We start from the raw sequence: 15,773 nt of genomic DNA, 5'->3' as shown, positions 1-15,773 counted from the left end.
ATTTTTGTCTCTTGAAAAATTTTTTTTCTCCCCAAATAGCCAAATTTTCTCATAAAATTCCCCAACTTTTTTTCCCCCATTTTCGCTTTTTTTTTTTGTTTTTTTCTTTAATCTTTATCTTTTTTTACTAATAATAAAGCTGAAAGTCTCTCTGTCCGGATCTCTCTCTTTCTATGTCATGATCTCTGTGACGCGCATATCACCTAGACCGTTCGACCGATTTTCATGAAATTTGACAAAGAATTAGTTTGTAGCACGTGGGTGTGCACCTTTAAGCGATTTTTCAAAAATTCGATTTTGTTCTTTTTCTATTCCAATTTTAAGATAATTTTTCCGAGCAAAATTATCAAAAGATAGACGACTAAATTACCAAGTTATCATAATGCGGAACCGTGACGTGGGAAAACCAATTGGCGAGAAATTCATCATGCATTATTTGTAAATATATAGAGGAACCAAAATACCTTTTAATTTTCTACTACTTGCAAAGCCGTGCGGGTGCATCTAGTCATAAATACAAGCACTTGACCATGATATAAGAAATAACCAAATATTTTTTTTCTACTTGCATTTACTTACTCTGCTTCTGTATGTACATTTTAACTATGATTTTTATATATATTTATCTAAGAACATTCTTAATCACACTTATTTTTGCCTGTTTCACATATCAACTAGTTACTTACGCAGAACTATTAATGCGAATTCCGTAGCATAATCTTCCGCATAATGCAAAATGAGAATTCCATAAAGTTGAGCAAAGGCTAAACCAACACTGTTTAATACAAACAATGTAAATACCAGATGTCAAGATTTTTTCCCCAAGGAAAAAATTTTTCCCCAAAGAATTCCCCTCAAAACTCATTTCCCCAAATCTGGCAACACATGCAGTGTCAACAGGAGAGTAATATAGTTTTCTGCCTAACATTTTCCGAACTAACTGTTGTCTGTGTATCACACAGTGAATGAAAAAAATAATGCGAAAAAAATTTCAGGTGTCCAATATACCCTTAATAACACTCCAATAACCCTTTATATTTTTCATAAATGGAAAAGGTTCGATCTACAGCACAAGCTGTTACATTTTTCACCAGTATATTGTTCTCAAAATATTTTTCTGTTTCTCTGACTGCTGAATTGCTTTGGTGTCGGTTATAATTTCTTTAACAAAAAGCCGTTCTTCAATCATGCATCTTCTTTCCAAATTCAGATGCAAGTCACTAAAAAATGTGGTAACACCCAAGATGATTTGATTGATTTCCATTGCAAATTTTTTCAGTTTTAATTATATTGACTGATTTTTTATTTATTTGGCCATTTCTTCAGTTTGATTTGATATGCTAGAATTACATGAAATAAATAGGTTTACCTTGTGTTGCTGGTGGCAAAACTGAGGAGTCAGCAATAGTATTGGGTTTGCAAGTTTTCAATACCCTCTATTTTATAGCCCCAGAAACTAAATGATTATTGGAATGCAATGTAGACTTCATCCTTCCGGTATCAAGTTCTAATAAGCACTCGTCTAAATATTAAATGCTATCATTTTTGAGCTTGAGCAATTTTTGAGTTAAAGAGAGGGGTATGAAACTGAAGCTGTGTGTAAAAGCTATACTTAATTATTGCTATTTGTATTCACATTTTGAGTTTAGCATTCCCAAATATCAATATTCGAAGTTTTGATTGATGTTCATATAATAATAGTTCAAAACCTCATGAAACTCCGCCTCAATGGGATATTTGCGGATCCCCTGAATTTCATTTCTTTTCTGTACTTCCCTGGATTTTTCTATGGCTCTTGTTTGAAATCCTGGTCTAGACCAGAGGTGGAAAACTTTTTTGCACTGAAATGCCACATTAAATTTAGTATGTTAGGCTATTTTGCCATGGAAGGTAAAGCACATTATCTGCAGAAATGTGTTTCTAAGATATTTAAAGAAATGTGATTTGTATTCCATACTAATGATATGGAAATGATTTCATTTAACTTTTTTTTCATGCTTTATTTTCAGCAGAAACCAAATAAGCAAGCTTACACAAAAAATGCAAAAAAAAAAAAAAAAAAAAAAGTAAAATGTGCAGATACTGCGAGTTACTTTCCTACAACAGTCTTGTTCTGTATTTGTTACACTATTTTTTAATATAATAAAAACTAGTTAACGTTACTTTTTGTGACAAATTTACTAGCAACATTAATGTAAAATAATCACAGACTCTAATTGTACATATTCATGAGTGCTAAGAGTGTGCGTTTTGTTTCAATCAGAGGTGAAAGTTGCAAAAATTCTCAAAGCTAAAAATTTTGGAGTAGAAAGGATTATCCAGAATTAAGCATTTAATTAAAGCAAAGGGATAGAATACAGCACTTTCAAATTATGATTTTTAATAAATCGATATTATTTCACCTAAATATCATCACAAAATAAACTAAATAAATAAATAATTTTTAAAAAAATGATTCAACTTTTAACTTCTTATTCCGTCTCACTGTTTCAAATTTTAAAGAAATGACGGAAAAATTTGCATCCAGGGTTTTAATGCAGATGACTGTTATCGCTGTAGTATAGAGGTGACCTATCTCTATAAGTAGAGATATACCTATAAAGTTTCTCTTTCCTGTTTCAAACTTCCCCCCGATTTTATATTAATAAATTTAAAAAAAAAAAAAACGAGATTATTTCAGAAGATAAACATCTTTTACTTCAAATCTCAATATTATTTCACATAAATAAAATATATTTCAAAATATACATGAAGTAATGCTCCTGTCTTATGTGCTGAAATATATATCATGGCAAAATGTGATACAGTGAAATTCCGTTACAACGAATGCCAATACAACAAAAATTTCCATTTCAACGAACTACATTTTCAGTCCCTATAAAACTGCCAAAACATTATTTGAATTCCATTACAACAAAATTCCTGTTACAACGAACAAAATTTGCTGTCCATTGAAGTTTGTTGTAACAGGATTTCACTGTATAATGATAACAGTGGTTATCAATCAACAAGGAATACATATGAAATAGATTCCAAACGTCAGAATCTGAAGCATTAGTATCCAGTCAAAATTGTGACTACTATAACACTCTTAATTTTTCTCAACCCAGGATTTGATTTGTATGGAATTTCAGACAAGTTTTGAAGGATATAGGATTTTTATTTCCTTTTACAAAAAAGGAAGTATTGTATTCGCGAAAAAAATTTCACTCAAAATTATATTGTAAAATATACTAGAAAATCGCCCGTCAAGGTATGACGGGTGAAAATTGCTTCTACATTTGAGCAAAGCAATTGTTTGTTTGATGATATTTTGACAATTGAGATTTTAACCCGAACTCCAATGGATGAAAACTAAACTCCAGTAGGTAGCGATAATTGTTGACCATTTTTTCGTTTCCTCATTCCCGATATGATACAGTCTTACCAGTAAAACAGTTAAGTTAACGGATCGAGTTTGGCCTTGTCACATTAAAGCCTTTCCCTGCATGTTAAACATTAACAAAACACACTATCAAATTATCATGCCGTGGCGCAAGTTTCATTAGACTCCAAACATGTCCTTATTTCATTGTGTCCAATTGATGAAGAATATGGATTCTACTTCTTTGTAATATAAATAAATTTCAAGTTTCTAAAAACTATTTAAATAATGTTTGATGTTTAAAGTTGTTTATGTTTGATGTCAAATAATGGTTGATGTAAAAAAAATAAAGTCGAGTAAAAGGATACCAGTTTCGAAAGATTGCTCCAATCCAGTCTAATTAAGTTCAAGAGCATTTCTAGTTTTTGAATGAAATTATCCTACTTTTGCTTCTTGAAATTTTTCAAAATTTCAAGAATTACAGGAAAAACTTGATCTCAGTTGCGGATTTTTGGTTTTGTCACAACTTTTGAAAATTGGATTGGCTTTTAACAACTGTAACCTCAGGTGATATAGTGATAAACACTGGCAGTGCATTCCCAGAAATATAAATATACATTAATATATTTATATTTCTGGCTATATGCAATCATATAAGCATACTAAATTTCATTTTTCAATGGTAACTATGTGCATGAATATAACTAAAATGATACGGGAAAGTTACCTGCAATATAACTCCTATGCAACATGCAATGTTTCCAAAGTTTTTTTTTACTTAAAGGATCTGGAGCTAATAAGATTGAGATAGACAACTCTTACACCAAAAAATCCAGTAAAGAATAAATAAATAGTTTGTAGGTTTTGAAAATATTGTCATGGAGAATATCCCCAGGAGTCTCCCAACTTGTTACAAATGTAGATGATTTTGAAGTTTTCACCTCTTTAGCCCCTCAGAAGAATGCTAATATTTAATATATTGTTCCCTTTCCCTCAAAAATAATTAGATAGTGGCTATGAAGCAGTCTAAGTCTGAAAAAAATTGGGGGCACTATCTCCAAAAAGGGCTGAGCGATTGGGGTAAACGGTGGTTATATTTGAATTTAGTCATTTTGCATAAGAATCAACAAGAATGGTGTCATAAGCATTTTTTTTGCTGTGCAGTGAGAATAATCAACTTTCAACCAGTTGTGTTACTAATCCTAAGTGATCTAGCAACAGCTAGATCTGATCTACGTATCCTTGTCAAGTCGATCAGTACTAGTGGAGACGATATTCGGTCTTCCAATCCTAGAACCAAGCAGTGCTTCCATTCAGAATTTATACAAATAACTTATCTCATAATTACAAATATAATACTCTGCCAACTAGCAGTATTTATTTATAAAGTAATGAGCAATCAGCCGACTTTTCAAAACCAGCACTAAACCAAGCAATGGTTCTATAACACAAGTCAACTTTTTTATTATTTCTGAAATGTAAAAATACATATTACATGTTTCAATATATATTGACACTGCTAAATTCAGTAGAACTAGCCACAGATGAAATGAAAAAAAAAAAATAATTTGATGAACAAATCAAAGTAAAGATGAAATTTCACTTTGTTTTGATTATTTAATGCAAGAGAGCTGAACATCCAACAACTTCATCTTTTTCTCATATTCTTGGCGTGCAAACATCAACTCTTGTTCCACAGCTCTTAATTTTGCATCTCTTTCCTCCTCCATTGCACCAATTTTAGTTTCATGTTGTAATTGCATAAGCTTCAACCGAAAATCTTGGGCTTCTTTAGAATAAGCTTCTTGTTGCATACGCATTTCCAATTTTCTCTGGTTTTCAGCACGTAACAATTGAGCTTTTTGATTATTTAATCCTAGTTGTGCTTCGTTCTGTTCCCTGAGATTTTCTAGTCTGTTTTCATGGTACTTTTCAACAAGTTTGTCAATTAAACTTGTCACAGCTTGGTGGGCGGCATCAATAGATGATTCAGCAAAAAAAGCTATTTGATCTTCAGAAATCATCTGGCAAAGAGAGCAAAAAAATGCAATTAATTGCAACTTCTGCATAGGACAAAATATTAAAGGGATGGTTAACTGACACAGAATTTATTATCTACAGCTAACTTTAGAAGTTTATGCTTAAATTAGATACTTTTTAAAATCATCCCATGTTTATAACTGAAACTTTTTGTTAATATGCATATAATAGATCACATTCAAATATAGTCAAACTTTGTTCATTCAAAATCGCTTAGTGAAATATCAATTTACATTTTAATATTTGTTTGGTTGCGTGAGTTAAATCAATGCGTTTTGCAGTTTAAAAAGAAGTCCTTTACTCTGCCTTAAAAACAGAAAAATTGTTATGCATATTAAATTTTAAAGCAGTTTTTCATCTTTCCATTTTCATTTAAAGCTTTCAAAAGAAAACTAATATTCACAGTAAAAGAAATCTCTCGAAAATGCAGCTGTTATGTAAACTATGAAGCTATTAGAAGTGCAGGACGATTCACTTTCTTTTGGTTGTGAAACATATTTGCAAATGATAATATTTATAATACGTTGTATAAACAGCGCTTTAATACTTATTGCAGTGAAAACTTATTCTCAAGTGCAAATATATAGATATTTTCTGAATATCAGTTTTAAAATTTATGAAATAATCTGTATAACGCTAAAAATGTATAATGCAACAGCTGTGATCCCAAGGTGTGCATTATAATGGTCTTTTACTGCAGCGTTTCTCAACCTTTTTTAACCTGTGGAGCGGCAACAGCTTTTAGGAAAAAAATTGGACAGTCGAGGTTTTTTTTAATGCTTTTTTTCTTATTGCAAAAAAAAAAAAAGCGAATGGTAAAAATTTGCTTTTGGACAGGTATTGCCTTTGGTACACCTTTTGGATCAGGAATCCAGAAAACAAGTGAAAAGAAAGTGAGGATAGCTGATATCTCTTTTTTCTTTTTTGAAAAATAATCTATTTAAATAAAACAAGGAATAAATGTGTATGTTCCCTCTAAAAATCCAGTTTTATGTCGGATCTTGACCAAATTTGGCAGGAAGGTACTTGGGCACCCGAGAAGGAATGTAAGGGGATTTTCCAACGCCAAAAAAGTACCGAACCATTAAAATTTTAATTTTAGGACCCGAAAATGGCATTAATGGCTCTTTCTGCCTTGAAATAATTATTCAATTTTCTTGATTTAGGTCCCATTCGAAAGTCCGCAAAAAATACCCCTGAAATTGATTAACTCCCTTCAAATTCAAAAAAAAAAAAAAAAAGCAAAAACAAAAACCATGGCTGTTAAGTCACTGGGAAAAAGTTAAAAGCATTTTTAAGGCTAATGGAATTCCACTATCAATCAGAAATTTGTCGTTTCCCAACTGGCTCAATTTAAATTAGCGTGAATATACATTTATTTTTGATCTGTTGCCTTTTTTTTCTCGGCTGTGAGCAAATAAAACTCTTGCTTTTTGCTTTGAATTAAAATTTTCCCTTTTGATTATTTCTGGGACATTTATTTATTTATTTATTTTTTTGAACTGCTAACAGATGATAATCAAGGATTTTATTTATTAATGGAGGGTTGCATTTAATTTGTTTGGGACTTTCAGACTTGCCGTTAACGAAATTTAACGGTCATTATTTTGAAGCGAAAATCGTACAGTATTTTTTTTCCTATTATTTTAATTGTTGAACACACATCACTTGACATAACTTTTATTTTCGAGGTAGACCGTGCAAAGCCGGGCAACGCAGCTAGCATTAAATAAAACTTGACTTGGTATTAAATAACTGCCACAAAAATATTTAAATGTGAAGTAATTTGTTTAATAATAATACATAAGTACTTAATAGAGCATAGAAAATTGCGTTATCATAAAATTCGCATAAAAAATGTTGTGAAAGCTGTTATTCTATTTTTTTCTTCCTTTTTGAGTACGGAAATTTTTTTAGCATAAACAATCACAAAATCTGAGAGCCGGTCAATTTTTTACGTGAACCAGTGTTGTTCGCCCAACCACCTGTTGAGAATAGCTGTTCTATTGTAATTTATGAGATAAGGTGAAGTCTGGTTAACGAACTAATGATCATAGTCCCGTGAATTTTCCATTAACAAAATTTGATTGTACATAGTTTTTTTTTTTTTTTTTCAGAAATAAGATAATTTTTCTAGAAATCAACTTTAGAAATATTTGTTGAACAAGTTATAAAAAACATTTTTTCAGTTTAAACCAGATTATTTTTTCTCCCTTTTTTTTGAAGAGGGGGAGGGGAGGTAACTAGGTTGTTGTGGTTCAAATAATTTGTAAGGAAAGCAATTTATTTATGGTATGTATACAAAACAGGGTGGCGACAGGAACTGTGAAAAAAAGTTCCCTGACTTTTCCCTGATTAAGTTCACCAAATTTCCCTGATTTACGTTACCAATGATAATGGTTTGCTTTCTTTGCCTTACTTGAAATCCACTGTATGTTTGTATAAAATGCAGTATTTTAAACGTTTTAAGTTATGTAAAGGTGTTGAACTAAAGATATATTTTAAAAAGATGCTTTTAAAAAAAAACAAGACAATTTTTTTTTTTGGGGGGGGGGGGGGAAGGGAATAACCTACAAAACAGTATATTAAATTTTTATACAAATGGAAAGATTATAGAAAATTTAAAAAAAAAAAAAATACTTTACTTCCAGAAACCACTTAGCATAAGAATTTTAAGAAACTTAAAATTACTTTTAAAAACATGTGTATTTATGATAGAACTAAAAAGTAATTGAAATTATTTTGAACTAAGTTTACAAGCAGTATAATAATTGTTGCAAGAATAACAAGTAAGAGTGAAAGAATAGAAGTAATGTAGTTATTCTTATATAACTAATTGACATATTTATGCTAAACAGATGAAACCATTTGACAACCATTCATGGGGAGCTTTTCTCTAATCAAGAACATAGGTTTTAATGAATGAATATAGCATTTCAACAATAAAAAATAAAGATATTTACTTAAGTACACAAGTTAACTCTATTTCAAATGATTTCAGTATGTAACGAGAAAAAAATCTTAAGATTGCTTTTGTAACAAACAACTTTGAAATGCAAGGGGAAAAAAAAACAATTAGTTAACTTCAAAATATATAAAGGAAGAATATAACTTGGTTATAAAAATTAAAGAATCACAAAAGTCTGAAGAAAAGAAAACCTTTATAATCTGCGTTGACAACGAATAGTATAACGGCAAAAAACAAAGTTTTTTTAATTGAAAGTTCAATTTTAGCAATTAAATTAAAAACGCGAAGAAGTAATAACTTTTAAACTTTTATAGTATTAATTCAAAAACCAAAGATTTCTTCTTGAAATTGTGATTACAGTACGCTAATTACTTCGAGACAATGGAATAAAGGTAAAGGAGCTAAGGCATGATTGAAGGCTTCCTCTTTGCCTGTAAGGTTGTTTATTTTACGCAGTATTGAAAGCGTAAAAGGAAATTTCAAGCTAGGTAAAATAAACAACCTAACATACAAAAGCAATCTTGGGAAGGTCATCCTGTGGTTAATAAGTAAATTCAATACTTTGAGGTTGCGGAAAAAAGATGCACAAATATGCGGCAGTGTATAATCGAACCTCATTAATTTTACTTTTTTTTTTTTGAACAGAAAATTGGCGGAAAATGAGGAAGGGGATTAAGAGTACTTAATTTTGTAAAGCAAAAAAAATTTTTTTCTTCAAAAAAATCAATTTTCCCTGATTTTTTCTTATTTTTTCAAAATTCCCTGATATTTCCCCGACTTTTCCCTGATTAATAAAGTTCCCTGACTTTTCCCTGATTTCCCTGATCTGTCGCCACCCTGCAAAATTAAGAAAACATTTTTAAAGTGTATTCTAGGACTTTTCCAAGGATAAAATGAGCTTTTTGAAGAAAATGTTGTAAATGAACCCTCAATCACAAATTTAATGTTGGTTTATCAAAATAAAAGGATTTTTCTGGGGAAAAAATATATTTGGAGAGTACAAAAAAAAAAAAAAAAAAAAAAAAAAAAATTCTTGTATCGTTTTATAAATAAATCACAAAATTCTAGGACTAAAGATATTGTGACGTTTTTTAAGGTTTCCAAGCACTTGAAAAAATGAAACTTGATTTTAAGGTTTTTTAATTAGCCACCAATTTTGCCATAAATTGTTGACAGCCATGAAAAAAGAACGTTTTGACAGCTGAAAGTTTAGTGTTAGTAAAAATGGAGTGTTATGAAAAAATGAAAATGCAATATTCTATAGCATAACAATCTATTTTTAATAACCCTTAACTCTCAGCTCAAATTGTTCTTTATTCAGGGTTGCCAACAATTTACTGCAAAAATAAATCTTAAAAATAAAAAATTGAGACGGAAGTTTCAGGTGAAATCTGCCTTTGGACTTAAAATATACTTTTCTTTCATTAAAGAAATCAACACTAATCTCCCCCCCCCCCATATAATTTTATAAAACTCAGTTTACTTTGTACTATATATTTAGGTATCTAATGAAATAAAATGCAATGATGTTTTTTTTAAACTTAGAAAACTTGCATAAAATTTTAAAACACTAATTTATTATTTATCTCTAAAGTTACCTTTACATAAATAGAAGTCTATCTTTTTCAATAATGTGTAAACATTTGGGTGGAAGAGAGAGATGGTTTAAAAAAACCAACATGGTTTTTCAAAAAAACATTTGGTTTGAATTGTAGCTTACTACTGGTGTAGTAGATTGACAGCCTCTTTATTGGAAAAACACAAAGAAAACTATATAGGTAAATATATTTAAACTTCACCTGTTCCATAGGTACATGAAGGTTTTTGGGTTGTTCAGGTTTCTCTTCTTTTTTAGGTTGTTCATCATCTACATCATCTGTAAAATTTTAAATCCTCAACGTGAAACACAACATATGATTATAGTCACTTATTTGAATAACAATACATATTTTGCCCCTTTAAATCAAAAGAGCACTAATACAAAATGGAAATCTTGCAACATAATGAAATTACAATGTACGAGGGAGGACCCAAAATTAACAGGAGTTACTTTTTTAAGGATTAGGCCTAATTTCAAATTTCTTACAAAAAATCAACTTCTCAAAACACTCTTCATTACAACTAATGACAACAGTTCCACCAATATTTCCACTGTTCAAAACAATTTTTGAAGTCATCTTTAGAAATGGCTGACAGCTTCTTCCTGGTTTTTTCTTGACCGCTTCAGTGTTCTCAAAGCAATGCTCTTTCATGCCTTTAATCCTTCACGGAAATAAGATAAAGTCCCACAGGGCCAGCTCAGGCGAGTGAGGTGCCTTGAGCAGCACCTTACTGCAAACGATCTATTTCCATTCGATGTTCTTTTTGACTGTCAGTGAGATTTTGAAGAGCGAACTTGGCAGCAAGTAAAATCTTTCGATAACATTAGCTGAATTGAGCTCCATGACAACCATTTGTACTATATAAAAAAGCAAAATTTCACATCTGCACTTTACTTGTTTCAATTTACCGTTGCAAAAAACCAAGCAACAACAAAACATCTCCAGCAAACAAAATCACTGCAGATGAGCCCAACAAATCAGATCGACAACACTTGAAGCAATGAGTTTGCTATACTTACTTAGCAGCAGAAATGTGTGGAACACAAACTCTGCCCACAGCAATTATATATATATATATATATATATATATATATATATGTGTGTGTGTGTGTGTGTGTGTGTATAAAATCAATTTTGCTGATAACTTAAATCTAGAAAGACCAAAGAGAAACCTTGACTAACCAGTAGTTTAACATTTTAGCATTATGTTCATGTTTTTTAAAAGGGGCAAGATGGATTAATGAAAGAAAGCATGTTTTAGTGAGTGGTTTTGCACGTAATTTGCTACAACAGTGTACATCATATGCAGGGTATCTGCTACAGTTCGAGTTTAAATGCATTGCTTCTGCTCGTAACCTTTCATGACTCACGGGATGCAATTCCCCCCCCCCCCCCAAAAAAAAAAAAAAACATTTTCACAAGAACATCTAAATTAGTACTTTGTGAAAAGTAAATTGCAACCATCTGATGATTATTGCTTTGGGTATGTTTCTAAAAATTCAAATTAAAGTGAAATGTAGCTAGCTTAGTTACCTACTATTATAAATAAAAAACAATTTGCAACAATAACTGTAGTAAAAGTATCCTTCACAAATGACAGGAAAAAAAACCCCACAAGCATAAAAAGAAATTCTGATTATTTGAGTGCTAGATGAATGAGCTTTCACAGCATCTCTACTTAGTATAAAATGAAGTCTCCAAAAAGCGTCTGTTTGTATGAACAAGCAAAACTCGAGAACTACCTGGTCAATTTCACTGAAATTCTCAGAGTATCTTTCTTTCAGCAGCAGAAAGGTTTGCAGATCAGTTTGAAAAAAAAAAAAAACAATGAGGAATTTTTTTGCAGACATGAACATTATATATTGTTGGAAAGGGTAGAATTTTCCGTGCTTTACGCAATTTGTTTCAATGCTCTAACTTAATTACAGCGGGAGTTATTCGTGTTTTTAGCTCAAATTTTTTTTAGGTTTAGCCGATATTTAGGCACTGCTTTCTTTATTACATCTATCAATAAAAAGTGAAGGAATTGTTCTAGTTTTCTTTTTGACACCATTGGAAAAAGCAACATTTTTTACTCCAGATCTATCAAGACAATTGTCAAAAAACTAAGCTTTTATTTCCAAAGGCAATAAAAGTTACAAGCCTTATTAAATCAAGTTAAACGGTTACACTTTTTGAATCCATTGTTTCCTTTCCATCTCATTTTTACTTATTGAACTTATTTTATTCTGTGTTTCCATGGTTATGCTTTTTAAATCCTTTCATTTTAATTTTTGAAAGTATTTTAATATCTGTCATCTTTGTTTGGAAAGGAAAACATGCATGATGTTTTTTGCTTTTATTGATTGCCTGTTTATTGAACATAAATCATTTGAAACAATTTTTATTTTCAAGGTTGACAGTGCAAAGCCAGCTAGTTTTCATTTACTTAACAAGAAATTAAACCTTACCTGATCCAGAGATATTTCTAATATGTCTTTTTGTCTTCTGATGGGTTTCAAGAATACTTTTATGAGCTTTTATTTTCTTATTACAAGCTCTGCATATTGCAAGCTTTGGATCTTCTGGATCTTCTTCAACCCATGCTGCAAAATAACAAAAATAAATTCAATTAAGGAATTACAAACTTAGACAAGAATTAGGCAAAACTATGTTTATGGCAGGGGTCAATCTTTACAGAAATTATGTCCATTTACAGACCCTTCACAAAATTCTGACACCTGAGACTATTCTATTTATTTGGAATTTATAGTTTTTATTTTCATTAAATGAATCAATCTACAATATAAAAAAGGGTTCAATCAATTGATTAACTCTGATAAGTGAGAGGGCAAGCCTCTTTTATTTTTGGAAGTGAGGGGACAGTTGCCTTCTTTACAACCTCCCTGTGTACAAGCCACCTATGCAAATTTGCCCCATGTAGAGTAGAGATGAGTTCGGGCTCATTTTTGAGGGCCCGGGCCCGTCTGAGCCTGAAAATTTGCAACCGAGCCCGAGTGGTATTGTCTCGGACCAAAATCCGAGCCCGCCCGAGCCCGAAGGAAACTTTCTTATATATCAAAAACTGAGCTTTCTACAGTCGGTCATGATCTCTCTGTTAATGAAAAATGTTACGTCAAATGTTCTTTATTAACAGAAGTTTCTAAATTTTCTTAAAATGCTCCATTTCAAATGCATTACTGTATGACATAATGTAATAGTAATTGCAAAAAAACACTATAAATAAGCGTTAATTAATTTATTTTTGAAATATTTTTTTTGGGAGGGGGAGGGGGAATTTGATATTGATTGAACTAATTTAAATGTTCCTTTCATTTTCTCACAGTAGGAAAATGTTTCTTTTCTTTCAATTTGTATGGAGATTGGCGATTGAATATCTGTGCTTGCTTGAGCCCGAGCCCGAAACCTATTTTCGGTTCTAGAGCCCGAGCCGAGCCCGTCTCATGTCTAATGTAGAGGCACATGTGGACGATTTCCCCATATTTTAAAATAAAAAAAAACATTCTCACATACCCTAATATTTGAGAATGCACATTTAAAGGAACTAGATGAAGATTTAATCTGATTATGGTAAGTAAAAACAATTGAGAGTACTTATGTATTAATGCCACCGCAGCAGAAATTTCACTAAACAGCAATAAAAAACAATCATTTAGCGCATTTGTTGTTTGCACGCACAAGAAATTGTCTCTTAGCTTCCTTATTGCCTTGTTTTGCCAATGGAAAACCACCAAATCTGTAGCTACGGCGATGTTGATATGTAAGTACCAAATTGAGAAAACAAATTGAAAAAAGTTAAATTTTAGTACAAAAAAAAAACTATTCACATGCCTTCTCCCTTAATTGAAAGTATTTACTTTGATAGTGTTCAAATTTTGTTTCATAACACGATCAACACCTAATATAAGAAAGTGTTTTGATAATTAATAACAGAGTTATTAGCAATTTTTGTGCATAAACTATTTAAAAAAATGAGCATTACAGAGAAACATAGTGACAAGTATTTGGCACACTTCTGAACAGTTTAAGACACTTTTGGACTGTTCAAACCACCTACAGTAAAACCTGTCTACAACGATACTGTTGGGACCTAAAAAAATATCATAATAGACAGATTATCGTTATAGACAGTTTGATTATTCATGCTGACATTTTTCTGGGGCCAAAAAAAAAATTGTTCTAGACAGGTGATCTTTATAAACAGTATCGTTATACACAGTTTTCACTGTATCTGTCCAAAAACCATAACACTAATTTGAGGGAGGGAGGAATCCTACCATTTAAAAACATTTTTTGTGCTGCGTTAATTTGCTACTCTACAATCTGGTTTGATTTTGTGTCCCTATATGAACATATAATCACCTCACTTGAATGAATGGTGAAATTTTATATTTTTCTCTTATTAACAGTTCTCCTTAAGCATTCAATCATCATGATTCCAGTGAATATGGAGGTTCCCAAAGTTTGCCTTGACTAGGGCCCATAAAGTCAAAATCAGTCTCGCTGCCGACAAAATTTAACTGAACCTACTTAATGTTTACTGCTGAGTCGTTTATTAAAAGAGAACAGCACTGCTGCTGAAAGTCTTTGCGTACTGGCAATTTATATCATAACAAGGGCTACATGTGTGTGTATCTGTGCATGTGTTAAAATGTGCAAAACAGTATTACTAAAACATAATTTAACCAACATCAAAGTGAAGTAATACATTTCATGTTGTCCTGAACACATTACAAAATTCAGTTGTTGATCAAACTTGTCCAATCTAATTTACTTAAAATCTAAACATTTCTACTAGAATGTAGTAAAAAAAAACTTATTTTAGTTTCTGTCACATGATAAAGTGGTTTCTTGGTGAAAAATACAATAAAATGTGATCTACTTTTATTCCATTTATTGTGTTCACTTGTAATTTTGTAAATGGAGATGAGTGTCTACATTTTGTCATTTAAAATTTGGTTACATAATTTTATGTTCCAAGTTCAAGATAAGTTTGCATGATCTAAAACATTTCCCGATTTATTTATCTTTTCCCGACTGCAAAAGAAAGTGCTAGTTCCTTCTGTTGGAAAAAAATTAACTCTTACAGACACTTTTTATTTGCTTCCCCCCATACTTCAAACCAAAACATTGTTATAAACGTGTGAATAAAAAATTAAAAGATTTCTGCATGAAATAGAATTTAGAAAGTTCATTCAGAAAAGAGAGGGCAAATACTTACGAAATATATCGATCCACTCTCTTTTGAATACTTTACTTTCGTAGTAAACTTTCCATTTACCATCTGATTTTCGAATTTTACGAGCCTTCAACGTAATTTTTTCTTTTACCTCTTCATCACTATCAGTCTCACATTCCTCATGTTCAGAATTCATTTTTTCATCAGATTCATATTCCTCTTCAGACATGGTAATTTCATGTAATTACTCTTTCCAAAAAAAATAAAAGAAAATAAATTAATTAAACCTTTCTCAAACCACAGAATACGAATTTTTGTGACGCGAATTTAATCTTCAATGGCGATAGTCGATTCTCTGATTGGCTGAAAAGCTTAGTACGTGTGTACGGGTTACTACAATGGCGTTTTTATCCCTTATAAATGCATGGTTGCAAAATAAAATATTAAAACCAGGGACGAAACGAAAGCGTGGAAAAAATGCAACTAAAGAAAAAAAGAAGAAATTTTTTGAAGTTTTAAAGAAGCAGTTTTTTACTGTCTAATCAGCTAAAATTCCATTTTGTTATGCTACAAGAAAAAATAATCGATTTGCCACTGATCTCTACTAAACTGGATTGCTGG

At 31.2% G+C, this 15,773-nt stretch overlaps 1 protein-coding gene across 1 annotated transcript; it reads right to left on the bottom strand.

Moving 5' to 3' along the window:
• Positions 1-4,816: 4,816 nt before the first annotated feature.
• LOC129225093 (kinesin-like protein KIF21A) lies at positions 4,817-15,498 on the bottom strand. Its single transcript, XM_054859653.1, has 4 exons — positions 15,195-15,498; positions 12,424-12,558; positions 10,172-10,248; positions 4,817-5,388 (listed from the first exon to the last, which is right to left on the bottom strand). Exons 1-4 carry the CDS (start codon positions 15,379-15,381, stop codon positions 4,978-4,980), a joined length of 810 nt encoding a protein of 269 aa, XP_054715628.1. The 5' UTR covers positions 15,382-15,498; the 3' UTR covers positions 4,817-4,977.
• Positions 15,499-15,773: the final 275 nt, after the last annotated feature.

Source organism: Uloborus diversus, chromosome 1 (assembly GCF_026930045.1).
Source record: "Uloborus diversus isolate 005 chromosome 1, Udiv.v.3.1, whole genome shotgun sequence".
Classification (NCBI taxonomy): Eukaryota; Metazoa; Arthropoda; class Arachnida; order Araneae; family Uloboridae; genus Uloborus; species Uloborus diversus.
The sequence above is the reverse complement of the archived record's forward strand: the minus strand, read 5'-3'. Positions and strand labels throughout refer to the sequence as shown.